The sequence below is a fragment of the Salvelinus alpinus genome, chromosome 29, assembly GCF_045679555.1.
Source record: "Salvelinus alpinus chromosome 29, SLU_Salpinus.1, whole genome shotgun sequence".
Lineage (NCBI taxonomy): Eukaryota > Metazoa > Chordata > Actinopteri > Salmoniformes > Salmonidae > Salvelinus > Salvelinus alpinus.
In genome coordinates this window covers 17,715,094-17,735,739 of record NC_092114.1, presented here as the reverse complement: position 1 = coordinate 17,735,739, position 20,646 = coordinate 17,715,094, and the positions used below count along the sequence as shown (strand labels likewise).

General features: G+C 43.6%; 1 protein-coding gene across 2 annotated transcripts in view; it reads left to right on the top strand.

Moving 5' to 3' along the window:
- Positions 1-20,432, top strand: part of LOC139559186 (copine-4-like) — a 39,242-nt gene extending 18,810 nt beyond the window's left edge. For both annotated transcript variants that reach the window (XM_071374958.1, XM_071374959.1), the window contains exons 8-18: positions 212-301; positions 1,686-1,784; positions 2,057-2,143; positions 6,286-6,345; positions 13,796-13,929; positions 14,558-14,612; positions 14,776-14,827; positions 15,186-15,319; positions 15,668-15,837; positions 16,031-16,097; positions 17,837-20,432. In XM_071374958.1, coding sequence (XP_071231059.1) covers positions 212-301; positions 1,686-1,784; positions 2,057-2,143; positions 6,286-6,345; positions 13,796-13,929; positions 14,558-14,612; positions 14,776-14,827; positions 15,186-15,319; positions 15,668-15,837; positions 16,031-16,097; positions 17,837-17,971 — 1,083 coding nt within the window. In that variant the 3' untranslated portion in view covers positions 17,972-20,432. The remainder of the gene's footprint in view (positions 1-211; positions 302-1,685; positions 1,785-2,056; positions 2,144-6,285; positions 6,346-13,795; positions 13,930-14,557; positions 14,613-14,775; positions 14,828-15,185; positions 15,320-15,667; positions 15,838-16,030; positions 16,098-17,836) is intronic.
- Positions 20,433-20,646: the final 214 nt, after the last annotated feature.

Below are 20,646 nucleotides of genomic sequence, written 5' to 3'. Positions count from 1 at the left end.
GGATGACCAGGGATGATCTCTTGATAAGTGTGTGAATTTGACCCTTTTCCTGTCCTGCTAAGTACGGACTAAAAATGTATGGCGTAAAAAGTACATGATTTTCTTTAGGAATGTAGTGAAGTAAAAGTAAAAGTTGTCAAAAACATAAATAGTAAAGTACAGATACCCCAACAAACGAGGTAAGTAGTACTGGTCATGTGTGTGTTCTCAGACGGTGATGAATGACCTCAGCCCGGTGTGGAAGTCATTCAAGGTCTCTCTTAACACACTGTGTAGTGGAGACCATGACCGCCAACTAAAGGTAAGATCCCAACCATAACCTGACCATAACATCCTCTAACCTGACCACATGCAATTGATGGTGACGAGTGACCTTGCCTAAGATTTGAAGAGGCTTTAGCTCAGCTGCCTAACACGGTCTTGTGACACACTGACGACACAGTTGTTTTTTAAAAAGTCAGTACAATATTCATGCTCATGTTGTATTGTTTGTCAGTGTGTGTGTGTGTGTGTGTGTGTGTGTGTGTGTGTGTGTGTGTGTGTGTGTGTGTGTGTGTGTGTGTGTGTGTGTGTGTGTGTGTGTGTGTGTGTGTGTGTGTGTGTGTGTGTGTGACTCTTTAACCTTACAGAGATTCTAAACGGTATTGTCTTCATGAATAAACATGGCATCATTAATTATTCACAAGCCTCTTAACACCCCGTGTCTCTTGTCAGCCCTGTCAACGGGGAACACACACACACACACACACACACACACACACACACACACACACACACACACACACACACACACACACACACACACACACACACACACACACACACACACACACACACACACACACAGTTACCTGTTTAAGAATTCCGTAAGTAGAACAGAGTGGACTGAGTTAGGTCTGTGTGAGTTCTGAATCAAAGATTATTGTGTTACGTCTGAATCAGTTATCATTGTGTTAAGTCTGAATTATATTGTGGAGCTATGTCTGAATCAGTGATTTTTGTGTTAGGTCTGAATCAGTGATTGTTGTGTTAGGTCTGAATCAGTGATTTTTGTGTTAGGTCTGAATCAGTGATTTTTGTGTTAGGTCTGAATCAGTGATCAGTTAGCACAAATAGAAGAAAACGTTTTAAAACAGAATAGATACTACAAATATGATGACCGATTTTTGCTCTCTGTTCTGAAATGTTTTAATTTTGCTAATTTTGCGCCCTAATGAACATGACTTAGCTCCATTTCTGTCTAATGAACATGACTTAGCTCCATCTCTGTCTAATGCACATGACTTAGCTCCATTTCTGTCTAATGAACATGACTTAGATCCATTGCTGTCTAATGCACAGTCCCAACCTTGATAGGTACACACACACACACACACACACACACACACACACACACACACACACACACACACACACACACACACACACACACACACACACACACACACACACACACACACACACACACACACACACACACACACACACACACACACACACACACACACACACACACACACACACACACATACTACAGCTGAGTCCCTCTCAGCGTCTCCAGATTAATATTTCACCCCCCCACCAAAACCAGCTATCAATCATTCAGCATGGCATTTATGTGTGTCTGTGTGTGTGTGTGTGTGTGTGCGCGTGCGTGCGTGCGTGTGTGTGCGTGTATGTTTCAGTGCACAGTGTATGATTGGGACTCCAATGGGAAGCACGACTTCATTGGAGAGTTTCAGACCACCTATAAGGAGATACGGACAGACCTGGAGGGGAGACAGGTACACCCTAACTCTAACCCAACCCTAACCCTAAATCTAACAGAACCCTAACTAACCCAACCCTAAATCTAATACTAACCCAAACCTAACCTAACCCTAAACCAACCCTAAATCTAATGCTAACCCAAACCTAACCTTACCCTAAACTAACCCGAACCAAACTCTAACCCAACCTAAACTTTACCTGACCCTCAATGAGCTAAAATGATTATTGAGGCTACTAATTGCTAAACATGCAAATGATTCACGTGCATGTTAATGTGTGTGTGTAGATGCAATGGGACTGTATAAACCCCAAGTACCAACTGAAGAAGAAGAACTACAGAAACTCTGGCGTCATCGTCCTCAACCACTGTAAGGTAACACTCCTCTTTATATCACTCTTTATCTATATTCCCCTCTTTATATCACTCTTTATCTCTATCCCCCTGTTTATATCACTATTTATCTCTATCCCCCTCTTTATATCACTCTTTATCTCTGTCCCCCTCTTTATACCACTCTTTATCTCTGTCCCCCTCTTTATACCATTCTTTATCTCTATCCCCCTCTTTATACCACTCTTTATCTCTGTCCCCCTCTTTATATCACTCTTTATCTCTATCCCCCTCTTTATATCACTCTTTATCTCTATCCCCCTCTTTATACCACTCTTTATCTCTGTCCCCCTCTTTATACCACTATTTATCTCTATCCCCCTCTTTATATCACTCTTTATCTCTATCCGCCTCTTTATATCACTCTTTATCTCTATCCCCCTCTTTATATCCCTCTTTATCTCTGTCCCCCTCTTTATATCACTCTCTCTTTATCTCTATCCCCCTCTTTATATCACTCTCTCTTTATCTCTATCCCCCTCTTTATATCACTCTCTCTTTATCTCTATCCCCCTCTTTATATCACTCTCTCTTTATCTCTGTCCCCCTCTTTATATCACTCTCTCTTTATCTCTATCCCCCTCTTTATATCACTCTCTTTATCTCTATCCCCCTCTTTATATCACTCTCTCTTTATCTCTGACCCCCTCTTTATATCACTCTCTCTTTATCTCTATCCCCCTCTTTATATCACTCTCTCTTTATCTCTATCCCCCTCTTTATATCACTCTCTCTTTATCTCTGTCCCACTCGTTTAATTACTCTCTCTTTATCTCTGTCCCCCTCTTTATATCACTCTCTCTTTATCTCTATCCCCCTCTTTATATCACTCTCTCTTTATCTCTGACCCACTCGTTTAATTACTCTCTCTTTATCTCTGTCCCCCTCTTTATATCACTCTCTCTTTATCTCTATCCCCCTCTTTATATCACTCTCTTTATCTCTATCCCCCTCTTTATATCACTCTCTCTTTATCTCTGTCCCCCTCTTTATATCACTCTCTCTTTATCTCTATCCCCCTCTTTATATCACTCTCTCTTTATCTCTGTCCCCCTCTTTATATCACTCTCTCTTTATCTCTGCCCCCCTCTTTATATCACTATCTCTTTATCTCTGTCCCCCTCTTTATATCACTCTCTCTTTATCTCTATCCCCCTCTTTATATCACTCTCTCTTTATCTCTGTCCCACTCGTTATATCACTCTCTCTTTATCTCTGTCCCCCTCTTTATATCACTCTCTCTTTATCTCTGTCCCCCTCTTTATGTCCATCTCTCTCTTTATCTCTACCCCCCTCTTTATGTCCCTCTCTCTCTTTATCTCTACCCCCCTCTTTATGTCCCCCTCTCTCTCTTTATCTCTATCCCCCTCTTTATGTCACGACTCAGGATAAAACACAGATGCAGACACAGGAGGCGGATAGTACAGTTCTCAGATGATTTATTGTAAGCACGGGGCAGGCAAGGGCAGGTCGAGGACAGGCAGAGGTTCGTAAACAGGTCAGAGTCAGGCAGGTACAGGATGGCAGGCAGGCTCGGGTCAGGGCAGACAGAATGGTCAGAACTGGGAAAAACTAGGAAACAGAACTTGAGAAACAGGAAGACGGAAAGCACGCTGGTAAAACCTGACAAGACAAGATGAACTGGCAACAGACAAACAGAGAACACAGGTGTAAATACACAGGGGATAATGAGGAAGATGGGCGACACCTGGAGAGGGATGGAGACAAGCACAAAGACAGGTGAAACTGATCAGGGTGTGACACGTTATCTCTACCCCACTCTTTCTGTCACTCTCTTTCTTTATCCCTACTCTCTCTCTCTTCATCAATACTCTCTCTCTCTCTCTTTATCCCTACTCTCTCTCTCTTTATCCCTACTCTCTCTTTCTTTATCCCTACTCTCTCTCTTTATCCCTACTCTCTCTCTTTATCCCTACTCTCTCTCTTTATCCCTACTCTCTCTCTTTATCCCTACTCTCTCTCTCTTTATCCCTACTCTCTCTCTTTATCGCTACTCTCTCTCTTTATCCCTACTCTCTCTTTCTTTATCCCTACTCTCTCTCTTTATCCCTACTCTCTCTCTCTTTATCCCTACTCTCTCTCTTTATCCCTACTCTCTCTCTCTTTATCCCTACTCTCTCTCTCTCTTTATCCCTACTCTCTCTCTCTTTATCCCTACTCTCTCTCTCTTTATCCCTACTCTCTCTCTCTTTATCCCTACTCTCTCTCTCTTTATCCCTACTCTCTCTCTCTTTATCCCTACTCTCTCTCTCTTTATCCCTACTCTCTCTCTCTTTATCCCTACTCTCTCTCTCTTTATCCCTACTCTCTCTCTCTTTATCCCTACTCTCTCTCTCTTTATCCCTACTCTCTCTCTCTCTTTATCCCTACTCTCTCTCTCTTTATCCCTACTCTCTCTCTCTTTATCCCTACTCTCTCTCTTTATCCCTACTCTCTCTCTCTCTTTATCCCTACTCTCTCTCTCTTTATCCCTACTCTCTCTTTCTTTATCCCTACTCTCTCTCTTTATCCCTACTCTCTCTCTTTATCCCTACTCTCTCTCTCTTTATCCCTACTCTCTCTCTCTTTATCCCTACTCTCTCTTTCTTTAGCCCTACTCTCTCTCTTTATCCCTACTCTCTCTCTCTTTATCCCTACTCTCTCTCTTTATCGCTACTCTCTCTCTTTATCCCTACTCTCTCTTTCTTTATCCCTACTCTCTCTCTTTATCCCTACTCTCTCTCTCTTTATCCATACTCTCTCTCTTTATCCCTACTCTCTCTCTCTTTATCCCTACTCTCTCTCTCTTTATCCCTACTCTCTCTCTCTTTATCCCTACTCTCTCTTTCTTTATCCCTACTCTCTCTCTTTATCCCTACTCTCTCTTTCTTTATCCCTACTCTCTCTCTTTATCCCTACTCTCTCTCTTTATCCCTACTCTCTCTCTCTTTATCCCTACTCTCTCTCTCTTTATCCCTACTCTCTCTTTCTTTAGCCCTACTCTCTCTCTTTATCCCTACTCTCTCTCTCTTTATCCCTACTCTCTCTCTTTATCGCTACTCTCTCTCTTTATCCCTACTCTCTCTTTCTTTATCCCTACTCTCTCTCTTTATCCCTACTCTCTCTCTCTTTATCCATACTCTCTCTCTTTATCCCTACTCTCTCTCTCTTTATCCCTACTCTCTCTCTCTTTATCCCTACTCTCTCTTTCTTTATCCCTACTCTCTCTCTCTTTATCCCTACTCTCTCTCTTTATCCATACTCTCTCTCTCTTTATCCCTACTCTCTCTCTCTTTATCCCTACTCTCTCTCTTTATCCATACTCTCTCTCTCTTTATCCCTACTCTCTCTCTCTTTATCCCTACTCTCTCTCTCTTTATCCCTACTCTCTCTCTTTATCGCTACTCTCTCTCTTTATCCCTACTCTCTCTCTCTTTATCCCTACTCTCTCTCTTTATCCCTACTCTCTCTCTCTCTTTATCCCTACTCTCTCTCTCTCTTTATCCCTACTCTCTCTCTCTCTTTATCCCTACTCTCTCTCTCTCTTTATCCCTACTCTCTCTCTCTCTTTATCCCTACTCTCTCTCTCTTTACCCCTACTCTCTCTCTCTCTTTACCCCTACTCTCTCTCTCTCTTTACCCCTACTCTCTCTCTCTTTATCCCTACCCTCTCTCTCTCTTTACCCCTACTCTCTCTCTCTTTACCCCTACTCTCTCTCTCTCTTTACCCCTACTCTCTCTCTCTCTTTACCCCTACTCTCTCTCTCTCTTTACCCCTACTCTCTCTCTCTCTTTATCCCTAATCCCCCCCCCCCCCCCCACTGATGTTGAATAAATATGTTAAGAGAGGTTGTTTTCAAAGGTGTTATGACTGCCTGTGTACAGTATACAAGTGAAGTGTTACCCTGTTATTTAAATTAGTAGTGGTATACGTGTGCTCTTTCTAATAGCAGTTATGAGGTATTCACACACACACACACACACACACACACACACACACACACACACACACACACACACACACACACACACACACACACACACACACACACACACACACACACACACACACACACACACACACACACACACACACACTGTAACTGTGTTCTTTCTAATGACAGATCATCAAGATGTATTCTTTCCTGGATTATATAATGGGAGGCTGTCAGATCCAGTTCACAGTAAGTGTGTGTGTGTGTGTGTGTGTGTGTGTGTGTGTGTGTGTGTGTGTGTGTGTGTGTGTGTGTGTGTGTGTGTGTGTGTGTGTGTGTGTGTGTGTGTGTGTGTGTGTGTGTGTGTGTGTGTGTGTGTGTGTGTGTGTGTGTGTGTGTGTGTGTGTGTGTGTGTGAGTGGTTGAAAGCATCCAGATTAATTTGTAAACAGGGAGATGCCAAAAAGTGAGCGAGAGAATTAGAATTAGCATTTTAACAATAAACAATACCGTTGTGACCTGCTGCGGTCATTCCCTTGTGAGTTGTGAGATGTGAGTTGTGAGATGTGAGATGTGAGTTGTGAGATGTGAGTTGTGAGATGTGAGTTGTGAGATGTGAGTTGTGAGATGGCAGTGTCAATGCAAGAACAGGCTGTTCAAAGCGGCTGGAGAGCACTCGTTAATGAGAGACAGAAATAATGGCACGGGAAGTATTAGATTCCATCGTTTGCTTCAGTTGCATCCCGAGATAATAAGAGGAAAAAAACGGGCACCTATCCTTCTTCCTCGCTAGAGCTCGGCTACCCAACCCGAGCCCGATGGGCCCCAACATTATACATCGGGTTAGTGCCGGGTAGGGCCTGTTTTTCCATCAATAACTAGGGTACGGGCAGGGCTTGGGGATCACTAAATTGATCAGTAACATTTGCTCTGCTGCACAGCTCTGTCACATCTGACTAAGATCCTAACATGGTGTCAGATAACTTGGTGCTTCAACCTCGTCAAATATAAGACTGGAGAGATTATTTCACAGAAAACAATAATGTTCCTTGAGTTTTGTCTAGATTAGAGTGAATAAAGCTAACAGCTAACAGCTCTCTCATGTCTCTTCATTGAGCAGAGCAGCCCGAGCGGAGCTGTTGCTACGGTTACGCACAGACTCAGACCCGCCGTGAGCAGGGTGCATGCAGAGCGAGCTGACTGCGTGTAGGGAGCGAGTGACAGACCAGAAGTAGCAGCTAATCAGTGGTGTAAAGAACTTAAATAAAAATACTTGAAAGTGCTGCTTAAGTAGTTTTTGGCCCTAGGGTAGGGCCTGAACATCGCGGGCTGGGTAGGGTAGGGCCTGAATGTCGCGGGCTGGGTAGGGTAGGGCCTGAATGTCGCGGGCTGGGTAGGGTAGGGCCTGAATGTCGCGGGCTGGGTAGGGTAGGGCCTGAATGTCGCGGGCTGGGTAGGGTAGGGCCTGAATGTCGCGGGCTGGGTAGGGTAGGGCCTGAATGTTGCGGGCATGAACATCGCAGGGCTCTATTCCTTGCACGTATGCTGGTCATCATGACTTGTTTAAATGTGTTATTCTCGATATATTATTTGTCCCTCCTCTCTAATTTTTATTTTATTTAACTAGGCAAGTCAGTTAAGAACAAATTCTTATTTTCAATGATGGCCTAGGAACTAGTTAACTAGTTAACTGCCTTGTTCAGGGGCAGAACGACAGATTTTTACCTTGTCAGCTCAGTTACTAGTCCAACGCTCTGACCACTAGTCCAACGCTCTAACCGCTAGGCTACCTGCCTCCCCATTAAGAGATGGAGTCTAGACAGGCTGCTTTAGGAAACTTTATAAATTAGCGAACTCACACCCCAAAAGTCTAGAGCGATAAAAGGCTACACTGATCCCTTGTGCTTGGCTGCCAGATGTATAGGTGTCTCTGGCCTAACATTTACATTAAGGAAGTATGATCATAGCCTAATCATTATTTTAGCCATGCAACTTGACATGCGTTTATGGATGAGAAAGTTAACTCGCCATTTCCTAAAACGAGCTCAGTGGGGAATTTCTGTTTTGCGATCTGTTGCCTACATCAACAGACAGGGTTTCATTAGCTTAAATAGTCCTAGGCACTATATATATATATATATAGTATATTTTTTGCACATTTTGTTCAACTTCAATTCATTTCCACAAAATGTGTGTCAGACCCCCAAAAATGTTTTTCTCTGACTTGCATAGCGCAGGTGTTGGTCGGCTAAATATTCGCTGTAGTGGAATGTTAGCTAAAGAGAATTTGCATACATGGGGATTTTTGTTGTTGTTGTTGTTGTAGGCTCCAGGGGGTTAAAACGCAATTCTACATCATTTTACATGTCTGGATCACAGCAGGCTGCTGAGGGGAGAACGGCTCATTATAATGGCTGGAATGGCGCTAATGGAAAAGCCAAGAGTGTGCAAAGCTGTCATCAAGGCAGAGGGTGGCTATTTGAGGAATCTCAAATATAACATATATTTTTTATTTGTTTAACACTTTTTTGGTTACTACATGATTCCTGTTATTTCATAGTTTTGATGTCTTCACTGTTATTCTACAATGTAGAAAATAGTCAAAATAAAGAAAAACCCTTGAATGAGTAGGTGTGTCCAAACTTTTGATTAGTACTGTATATTGTTTAAGGGACACCTATTTTAGCTCTGCCCCACCTGCTCTGAATGACGGGGTGTCACTGGTGCCAGCGACCTCCTGTGGTCTGGTTTCTTAAGCAGAATATTTTTTTAATACCACACAAGTGATCCAATTCTGAAACTGACAAACTGAGATCAGTATAAAACGACCTTGTCTTGAATGCAACCAATAGCCTAGCCCTAGGATGAGCTTGTGCCAATATCCCTCAACATAGCCAATGTTGTTCCCTCCATGTTGGGAGTTGATACAATATCCCTCAACATAGCCAATGTTGTTCCCTTCATGTTGGGAGTTGATACAATATCCCTCAACATAGCCAATGTTGTTCCCTCGATGTTGGGAGTTGATACAATATCCCTCAACATAGCCAATGTTGTTCCCTCGATGTTGGGAGTTGATACAATATCCCTCAACATAGCCAATGTTGTTCCCTCCATGTTGGGAGTTGATACAATATCCTTCAACATAGCCAATGTTGTTCCCTCCATGTTGGGAGTTGATACAATATCCCTCAACATAGCCAATGTTGTTCCCTTCATGTTGGGAGTTGATACAATATCCCTCAACATAGCCAATGTTGTTCCCTCCATGTTGGGAGTTGATACAATATCCTTCAACATAGCCAATGTTGTTCCCTCCATGTTGGGAGTTGATACAATATCCCTCAACATAGCCAATGTTGTTCCCTCCATGTTGGGAGTTGATACAATATCCCTCAACATAGCCAATGTTGTTCCCTCCATGTTGGGAGTTATACAATATCCTTCAACATAGCCAATGTTGTTCCCTCGATGTTGGGAGTTGATACAATATCCCTCAACATAGCCAATGTTGTTCCCTCGATGTTGGGAGTTGATACAATATCCCTCAACATAGCCAATGTTGTTCCCTCCATGTTGGGAGTTGATACAATATCCCTCAACATAGCCAATGTTGTTCCCACCATGTTGGGAGTTGATACAATATCCCTCAACATAGCCAATGTTGTTCCCTCCATGTTGGGAGTTGATACAATATCCCTCAACATAGCCAATGTTGTTCCCTCCATGTTGGGAGTTGATACAATATCCCTCAACATAGCCAATGTTGTTCTCTCGATGTTGGGAGTTGATACAATATCCCTCAACATAGCCAGTGTTGTTCCCTCCATGTTGGGAGTTGATACAATATCCTTCAACATAGCCAATGTTGTTCCATCGATGTTGGGAGTTGATACAATATCCCTCAACATAGCCAATGTTGTTCCCTCGATGTTGGGAGTTGATACAATATCCCTCAACATAGCCAATGTTGTTCCCTCCATGTTGGGAGTTGATACAATATTTTGGTAGATAATATACTGTATAGTGTTCTCTTTTTCAACGGTAGCCTTGCTTTCCAACCTGTGTTTTCCCAGCTGTTGTAGAACATATTTTAGCTGCTCACTCTTCACTGACAGATACAAAATCAACAACCAGCTGTTTGATATTTGCCAAGGGTTCCCGACTGTATGCGCTTTAATTTGGGCTAAACACAATCCACAGCAACAACATTTTTAAAGCTATTGATTGCTACATTCTACTCTCTGATGTAGTGTTTTGAATTATTACATTTATTTCTGTACAGACAGAAGTAGTTCTAGGATAATTCTATCATTTTGGCAAATGTATTTCAATTTATTAATACAGGGGTGTCTGCGGTTTTTTCTCCTGTCAATTAAGACATAGACAACCTGGTGAGGGGAGATCTGTTAAGACCTAGACAACCTGGTGAGGGGAGTTCTGTTAAGACCTAGACAACCTGGTGAGGGGAGTTCTGTTAAGACCTAGACAACCTGGTGAGGGGAGTTCTGTTAAGACAACCTGGTGAGGGGAGTTCTGTTATGACCTAGACAACCTGGTGAGGGGAGTTCTGTTAAGACCTAGACAACCTGGTGATGGGAGTTCTGTTAAGACCTAGACAACCTGGTGAGGGGAGTTCTGTTAAGACCTAGACAACCTGGTGAGGGGAGTTCTGTTAAGACCTAGACAACCTGGTGAGGGGAGTTCTGTTAAGACCTAGACAACCTGGTGAGGGGAGTTCTGTTAAGACCTAGACAACCTGGTGAGGGGAGTTCTGTTAAGACCTAGACAACCTGGTGAGGGGAGTTCTGTTAAGACCTAGACAACCTGGTGAGGGGAGTTCTGTTAAGACCTAGACAACCTGATGAGGGGAGTTCTGTTAAGACCTAGACAACCTGGTGAGGGGAGTTCTGTTAAGACCTAGACAACCTGGTGAGGGGAGTTCTGTTAAGACAACCTGGTGAGGGGAGTTCTGTTAAGACCTAGACAACCTGGTGAGGGGAGTTCTGTTAAGACAACCTGGTGAGGGGAGTTCTGTTAAGACCTAGACAACCTGGTGAGGGGAGTTCTGTTAAGACCTAGACAACCTGGTGAGGGGAGTTCTGTTAAGACCTAGACAACCTGGTGAGGGGAGTTCAGTTAAGACCTAGACAACCTGGTGAGGGGAGTTCTGTTAAGACCTAGACAACCTGGTGAGGGGAGTTCTGTTAAGACAACCTGGTGAGGGGAGTTCTGTTAAGACCTAGACAACCTGGTGAGGGGAGTTCTGTTAAGACCTAGACAACCTGGTGAGGGGAGTTCAGTTAAGACCTAGACAACCTGGTGAGGGGAGTTCTGTTAAGACCTAGACAACCTGGTGAGGGGAGTTCTGTTAAGACAACCTGGTGAGGGGAGTTCTGTTAAGACCTAGACAACCTGGTGAGGGGAGTTCTGTTAAGACCTAGACAACCTGGTGATGGGAGTTCTGTTAAGACCTAGACAACCTGGTGAGAGGAGTTCTGTTAAGACCTAGACAACCTGGTGAGGGGAGTTCTGTTAAGACCTAGACAACCTGGTGAGGGGAGTTCTGTTAAGACCTAGACAACCTGGTGATGGGAGTTCTGTTAAGACCTAGACAACCTGGTGATGGGAGTTCTGTTAAGACCTAGACAACCTGGTGAGGGGAGTTCTGTTAAGACCTAGACAACCTGGTGAGGGGAGTTCTGTTAAGACCTAGACAACCTGGCGAGGGGAGTTCTGTTAAGACCTAGACTTAAGACCTAGACAACCTGGTGAGGGGAGTTCTGTTAAGACCTAGACAACCTGGTGAGGGGAGTTCTGTTAAGACCTAGACAACCTGGTGAGGGGAGTTCTGTTAAGACCTAGACAACCTGGTGAGGGGAGTTCTGTTAAGACCTAGACAACCTGGTGAGGGGAGTTCTGTTAAGACCTAGACAACCTGGTGAGGGGAGTTCTGTTAAGACCTAGACAACCTGGTGAGGGGAGTTCTGTTAAGACCTAGACAACCTGGCGAGGGGAGTTCTGTTAAGACCTAGACAACCTGGTGAGGGGAGTTCTGTTAAGACCTAGACAACCTGGTGAGGGGAGTTCTGTTAAGACCTAGACAACCTGGTGAGGGGAGTTCTGTTAAGACCTAGACAACCTGGTGAGGGGAGTTCTGTTAAGACAACCTGGTGAGGGGAGTTCTGTTAAGACCTAGACAACCTGGTGAGGGGAGTTCTGTTAAGACAACCTGGTGAGGGGAGATCTGTTAAGACAACCTGGTGAGGGGAGTTCTGTTAAGACAACCTGGTGAGGGGAGTTCTGTTAAGACCTAGACAACTTGGTGAGGGGAGTTCTGTTAAGACAACCTGGTGAGGGGAGTTCTGTTAAGACCTAGACAACCTGGTGAGGGGAGTTCTGTTAAGACCTAGACAACCTGGTGAGGGGAGTTCTGTTAAGACAACCTGGTGAGGGGAGTTCTGTTAAGACCTAGACAACCTGGTGAGGGGAGTTCTGTTAAGACAACCTGGTGAGGGGAGTTCTGTTAAGACCTAGACAACTTGGTGAGGGGAGTTCTGTTAAGACCTAGACAACCTGGTGAGGGGAGTTCTGTTAAGACCTAGACAACCTGGTGAGGGGAGTTCTGTTAAGACCTAGACAACCTGGTGAGGGGAGTTCTGTTAAGACCTAGACAACCTGGTGAGGGGAGTTCTGTTAAGACCTAGACAACCTGGTGAGGGGAGATCTGTTAAGACCTAGACAACCTGGTGAGGGGAGTTCTGTTAAGACCTAGACAACCTGGTGAGGGGAGTTCTGTTAAGACCTAGACAACCTGATGAGGGGAGTTCTGTTAAGACCTAGACAACCTGGTGAGGGGAGTTCTGTTAAGACCTAGACAACCTGGTGAGGGGAGTTCTGTTAAGACAACCTGGTGAGGGGAGTTCTGTTAAGACAACCTGGTGAGGGGAGTTCCTTACTGATTAGTGACATTAATTCATCGAGCAGAAGGGTGGAGCGAAAATCCCCACACACTCCGCCCTCCCTGGAATGAGTTTAACACTTGTAGTTGAGATTGTGTTGCATCAGTTGGGTGCACCTCAGGCGGATATGATTCTATAAGGAAAGAATGTAACTAATTGGCATATTAAATAACTGTAGATCAATAGTAAAGTGCAACGCTGCAGAGATGACAGCTCATGTCTTTTAGAGCACAACGAGGTCATGGAAATTGAATCTCATTCTAGTGATAACGCGCACTTCTCTCTCTCTCTCGCCACAACAGCCAGGCGTTGGACTCAAAACATCGGCTACAGTGTTGTGCGAACCTACGACGGGACGGACGGGCCAACCCCAATCAATTCTCAGAAATCCGAATATAGGCGCTGACTGAAAATCTACCTGTTTACATTAGCCTATACGTTTTTTAGGTGGCAGGATAATTAATGAGGAGGTAACTTGATTTAACTCTGATCGCTTCTGTTAGAATAGTGACAATTATTTTCATGCCACGAGAGGATCCGGTCAAATAGGTGCCAGAATAAAACAGTCCAAAACTGAGCGGTACTGGATCCTGTTCCGGCAGGATCCGCCTAAAATTAAGCACTTATTCTGCTGCCAGATGATGCCCGATTTACCTCAGTATGAATGGTCACCATAGCGACTTGGTTATACAACCTTTACATTGTGTGCGTGTGTGCGTGACTGTGTGTGTGTCCCAGGTGGCCATAGACTTTACAGCGTCAAACGGAGACCCAAAAAACAGTTGTTCTCTCCACTACATCCATCCATACCAGCCCAATGAATACCTGAAAGCCCTGGTGGCTGTGGGAGAAATCTGTCAAGACTATGACAGGTAACTTATCAATTACCTAATCAATGAGCTGTAATGGAACAATGATGATAGCTTGTTTACTTTGGGTTAAACAGTTCTACATGACTCATTGCATCAAGTAATGTTAGTGACTCTCTCTCTCTCTCTCTCTCTCTCTCTCTCTCTCTCTCTCTCTCTCTCTCTCTCTCTCTCTCTCTCTCTCTCTCTCTCTCTCTCCCTCCCCATCTCTATCTCTCTCTGTCTCTCTGTCTCTCTCTCCCTGTCTCTCTCTCTCTCTCTCTCTCTCCCTCCCCATCTCTCTCTCTCTCTCTCTCTCTCTCTCTCTCTCTCTCTCTTTCTCTCTCTCTCTCTCTCTCCCTCCCCATCTCTATCTCTCTCTGTCTCTCTGTCTCTCTCTCTCTCTCTCTCTCTCTCTCTCTCTCCCTGTCTCTCTCTCTCTCTCTCTCTCTCCCTCCCCATCTCTCTCTCTCTCTCTCTCTGTCTCTCTCTCTCTCTCTCTCCCTCCCCATCTCTATCTCTCTCTGTCTCTCTGTCTCTCTCTCTCTCTCTCTCTCTCTCTCTCTCTCTCTCTCTCTCTCTCTCTCTCTCTCTCTCTCTCTCTCTCTCTCTCTCTCTCTCTCTCTCTCTCTCTCTCTCTCTCTCTCTCTAGTGATAAGATGTTTCCAGTGTTTGGGTTTGGAGGTCAGATCCCACCTGACTTCAAGGTTAGAGATATTCAATCAAAGCTGCTTTGGGGATGTCTGGAGAGGGATGTTTGGAGTCGCCTAGTTGATCTTCAAAATGGTGTTCTAGAGTTCCATTCCAGAAGATATTACACTATGTTGTGAGGTGTGTCTGTGTGTAAACTCTACTCTCACACGTTCTCAGGTCTCACACGATTTTGCCGTGAACTTTGATGAAGACAATCCAGAATGTTCTGGTGAGCATCACGCTTGTCACCCCTTCTAACACACACCCTTCTAATACACACACCTGTAACACACACATACACTGTACACAACTGGCCTGGTGTGGGTGTGAGTGGTTATTTTAAGCTAAGTTTATAATACGCTAATCTGAATGTCTGAAATGATTCATTTTAAACATCTGGCTTGGCAGTGTGTGTGTGTGATGTGTGTTATCTACAAAGACAAGGCATCTCCTTGATCAGTAGAGGAGAAGGAGAATGTTTCAGCTACTTCACCACTGGAGTTGGAGAGATCACGTGTTTGTTTATTTTTAACTCTGTGTGTGTCCCCGTACGCATGCGTTTGTGTGTGCATGTGTGTGTGTTTCAGGTATCCAGGGTGTAGTGGAGGCCTACCAGGGCTGTCTTCCTAAGATCCAGCTGTACGGACCGACCAACATCGCTCCCATCATACAGAAAGTTGCTTCTTCTGCCTCAGAGGAGATGCACACCAAGGAAGCTATGGTGAGGAACAGATCAGACCATTCAACAGTCATTTAGTATAAAGGTTGCCCAGCAACAGCAACTTTCTTATGACTTACAGACCAATCAAAACATCTGCTGGCATAATATAATATTTAGAATATTTAGTTCTGAACCTGTCGGCTGACACTACCTTTGAATCTCTCTCTCTCTCTCTCTCTCTCTCTCTCTCTCTCTCTCTCTCTCTCTCTCTCTCTCTCTCTCTCTCTCTCTCTCTCTCTCTCTCTCTCTCTCTCTCTCTCTCTCTCTCTCTCTCTCTCTCTCTCTCTCTCTCTCTGCCCTCCTCTCTCTCTCTCTCCTCTCTCTGCCCTCCTCTCTCTCCCTCTCTAGGAGTATTTCATCCTGTTGATCCTAACAGATGGAGTGATAACAGACATGGCTGACACTAGAGAAGCTATAGTCCATGCTTCCCACCTACCCATGTCTGTCATCATAGTAGGGGTGGGAAACGCTGACTTCAGTGACATGCAGATGTTGGACGGAGACGATGGAATACTCAGGTTAGTCTGTTATACCTGTCTGTCAGTCTGTCTTATAACAACATTTATGCTGTGTAGGCCGTCAAAGTGTGTAGGCCGTCATTGTAAATAAGAATTTGTTCTTAACTGACTTGCCAAGTTAAATAAAGGTTAAATAAATAAAATAAATACAAATATAATGATTCATAATTATACAATGATAATGTGTCCCCAGGTCCCCAAAAGGAGAGCCTGTTCTCAGAGACATTGTCCAGTTCGTTCCCTTTAAAGACTTCAAACATGTAAGTGTGTGTGTGTGTGCGTGTGTGTGTGTGTGCGTGCGTGTGAATGCATGTATGAATAACAAGCAGTGACGTGGTGTAGCTTCGCTGGTCAAAACGCATTTATCCGTTGGCTATTTCCCGGAGGTGTGTGTGAGTTTGTCATGGTGTATTTAAATTCTGACAGGCGCAGAAATCAAAGAATTACGTCACAGGCTCACAGCAGAACAGATGGAGAGAGAAAGAACCAGAGAGGAGGTTGAAGAGGTGATTTTCTGCTCTGTAGTTTCCTTTCAGAGAGGATCAGAAAGACTAAGACCCTGAGAGACCTGGTAATAACAGGTACACTATTAGGGAAGGGGTCCAGAAGCATTCTGCAGCTGTCCCCGTAGGATAACACTTTTTGGTTCCAGGTAGAACACTTTTTGGTACCAGGTAGAACTCTTTTTGGTTCCAGGTAGAACTCTTTTTGGTTCCAGGTAGAACTCTTTTTGGTTCCAGGTAGAACTCTTTTTGGTTCCAGGTAGAACTCTTTTTGGTACCAGGTAGAACTCTTTTTGGTTCCAGGTAGAACACTTTTTGGTACCAGGTAGAACACTTTTTGGTACCAGGTAGAACACTTTTTGGTTCCAGGTAGAACTCTTTTTGGTTCCAGGTAGAACTCTTTTTGGTTCCAGGTAGAACTCTTTTTGGTTCCAGGTAGAACTCTTTTTGGTACCAGGTAGAACTCTTTTTGGTTCCAGGTAGAACTCTTTTTGGTTCCAGGTAGAACACTTTTTGGTTCCAAGTAGAACTCTTTTTGGTACCAGGTAGAACTCTTTTTGGTACCAGGTAGAACTCTTTTTGGTTCCAGGTAGAACTCTTTTTGGTTCCAGGTAGAACTCTTTTTGGTTCCAGGTAGAACTCTTTTTGGTTCCAGGTAGAACTATTTTTGGTACCAGGTAGAACTCTTTTTGGTACCAGGTAGAACTCTTTTTGGTTCCAGGTAGAACTCTTTTTGGTTCCAAGTAGAATTCTTTTTGGTACCAGTTAGAACTCTTTTCGGTTCTAGGTAGAACTCTTTTTGGTACCAGGTAGAACTCTTTTTGGTTCCAGGTAGAACTCTTCTTGGTTCCAGGTAGATCCCTCTGTGGAACGGGTCCTACATGGAACTCAAAAAGGTTCTACCTGGTTCCAGATAGCACCTTTATTATATAGGAGAGAGAAACAGGAGGGAGGAGAGAGAGGGAGGAGAGAGAGTGAGAGAGAAGAGAAGAGGAGAGAGAGGGAGGAGAGAGAGAGAGACAGGAGGGAGGAGAGAGAGGGAGGAGAGAGAGAGAGAGAGAGAAGAGAGAGGAGGAGAGAGAGGGAGGAGAGAGAGAGAGACAGGAGGGAGGAGAGAGAGGGAGGAGAGAGAGAGAGAGAGAGAAGAGAGAGGAGGAGAGAGAGGGAGGAGAGAGAGAGAGAGAAGAGAAAGGAGGAGAGAGAGGGAAGGGTGAGAGAGAGAAGAGAGAGGATGAGAGAGAGGGGAGGGTGAGAGAGAGAGAGAGAGAGAGAGAGAGAGAGAGAGAGAGAGAGAGAGAGAGAGAGAGAGAGAGAGAGAGAGAGAGAGAGAGAGAGAGAGAGAGAGAGAGAGAAAAAAAAGTGAGAGAGAAAAAGAGAGAACGATGTTGGTGTACTCAATGTTAAAATGACAGACAAAGTCTTTGAGGTGTGTATAATGTCTGTGTGTGTGTACGCGTGTGTAATATGTGTGTGTGTTTGTGTGTGTGTTTCCCTAGGCGTCCCCGGCTGCGCTAGCTAAGAGTGTGTTAGCGGAGGTGCCCAATCAGGTGGTGGATTACTACAACGCAAAAGGAATGCTTCCAAAATGTCTGTCTGACTATGACGAATCTACCAGACCCTTCAGTCCCTGATCACACACACACACATTATAAACACACACACACCCATTACACACCCATTATAAACACACACACACACACACACACATTATAAACACACACACACCCATTACACACTCATTATAAACACACACCCATTATAAACACACACACACCCATTACACACCCATTATAAACACACGCCCATTATAAACACACACACACCCATTACACACCCATTATAAACACACACCCATTATAAACACACACACACCCATTACACACCCATTATAAACACACACACACACACCCATTATAAACACACACCCACCCATTACACACTCATTATAAACACACACCCATTATAAACACACACACCCATTACACACCCATTATAAACACACACCCATTATAAACACACACACATTATAAACACACACCCATTATAAACACACACACACTACATACAGTAGTGTAGCCCAGAAAAGTAGTTTGATCTGGTGGTTTCACTACGTAATTACTACGTATTACTACGTATTACTGCATGCTGGCCTAATGGGTTTTATCACACACACACAGTAATTACAGTCACACAGAGACAAGGGCATCTGTACTGTGATGTGATCTGATCTGTAATATGAAACAGTAACACACACACACACACACACACACACACACACACACACACACACACACACACACACACACACACACACACACACACACACACACACACACACACACACACACACACCTTTTAAAGGTGACTTTCAATATTTTTCAACAATATTACATACAGTATAGGCTAATTGAAGTTTAGTAAGAGTTGTACCTTATCATAATAACCATCATAATAATGAGGGCCTACTAGTCCATAGTTTAGGGTTCTGGTAACATAGGAGACTTTGTAAACAAATAATGTGTAGCTTCAAATCATGTTTAAAGAGCGACTGAACCAAACAACCAACTTCTCCAATTGAAAACGACCTATGTAGCATCAATGTGTCAGAAACATTTGTTATTGAGTCAAAAATTGACTACAAAGTGTAAATAGGGTAATTTTGGTCATAAAGTCAGTACCGTCCAAAACAAAGATTGGTGAAATGTAAGGAATCTAGGTTACGTAACAGTTTTCCTTGGGTTGAGTTCATTTCAATCCTGCCCACAGCTGGCAGCACCCAAGTAATCATAAATTCTGAGCACAGGTGCAAAAAACCCGATCATTATGCGCACACTGACCGTGGTAAATCTGGTTTGACTTTGGATATCACTATGTGTCTAGTTAGGGACCATCAATAAATTACACAATGTACAATATTTTTAGACAATGTGAAAACATTTCAATAGCTCCAAATTTATATTACTTAAAAACCTCTAACAAACTATAAATTGTAGCAATTAATATACAAATATTGAAAGACTGTAATGAGAACTAAAAGATGTGCAACATGAAAATATTTTACCATTTACATTGTGTAATTTATTGACGGTCCCTAACTAGCCCCAGAGATAGACTATCAAAAGTTAAACCACCTTTTCCCCGGTCGCACACCAGCCGACTGAAGCTAATTGGTGAAAGGCCTAGCCCAGGATACTTCCAGACACAATACCTGAGCCCTATACTACGAATCAGGTTTGAGGAGTTAGCGAGGCAACTTTGGTCAACTCTGAGTTCATCTCTGGATAACCGATCCTACGAAAGGGGCTTTACCTTTTAGCCAGGTAAATTTCTATGGCAATAAATCCTTCAGAACTAACCTGCTCTGGGGCAGGCTAACTCACGGGCTAACTCCACTTACCCTGAATGAAATGACTGACATGCGAGTCGAGGACCAATGAAATCAGATTCCCTCCGTCTCGCAAAGATCATGTCATCATCCCCTTCAGGAGGACGTCTGATTAAATATTTTATGAATCAAATGTTTTGGGTTAAAATTTGTCAGATTAAAATACCTATCATATTACACATTTAGAAATGACAGGATGCATTTGAAAGTTCAAACGGTAAAACTTTTGCATGACTGTGTACGATACAATTACTTTATTGATAGGGGTGGGACAAAAGGTGATTGTGTACTGATAAGCACATCCAAAGCACATCACAAGAAACACACAAACACAAGAGACACCCACATCAAAGAACTCCTCCAAGAACCACATCTGGTTCTCAGTCTCATTTCCTAATGAGGAGGGTTGAAACCCAAAACTAAATCAGTTCAGTCACAATTTTAAATCATGTTGCTCTCGTGCCTCATTCCTTCAGCACGACTTATACATTTCATATAGAAGACAGAACTATTTGCATGTGGAAATGTCATGGGATGCATTTTATCTGTTGTTTATGTTTTTGTTGGTGGCCCACTCTATGATGGTATGCACATTTTACAGAGTGTGGATTTTAAGGAGTTAGGATTATATACTGTAACGTGTTATATACGTCTTTTTCTACAGGTTTGTTGAGAGTTTGCTAAATAAATGAATAACTAAAACTGTATTAATTTAATAACCTTCTTTATTAACTTGTAAAGCTTTTGAGTGAATATTTCTGTCTGTCTGTCTGTCTGTCTGTCTGTCTGTCTGTCTGTCTGTCTGTCTGTCTGTCTGTCTGTCTGTCTGTCTGTCTGTCTGTCTGTCTGTCTGTCTGTCTGTCTGTCTGTCTGTCTGTCTGTCTGTCTGTCTGTCTGTCTGTCTGTCTGTCTGTCTGTCTG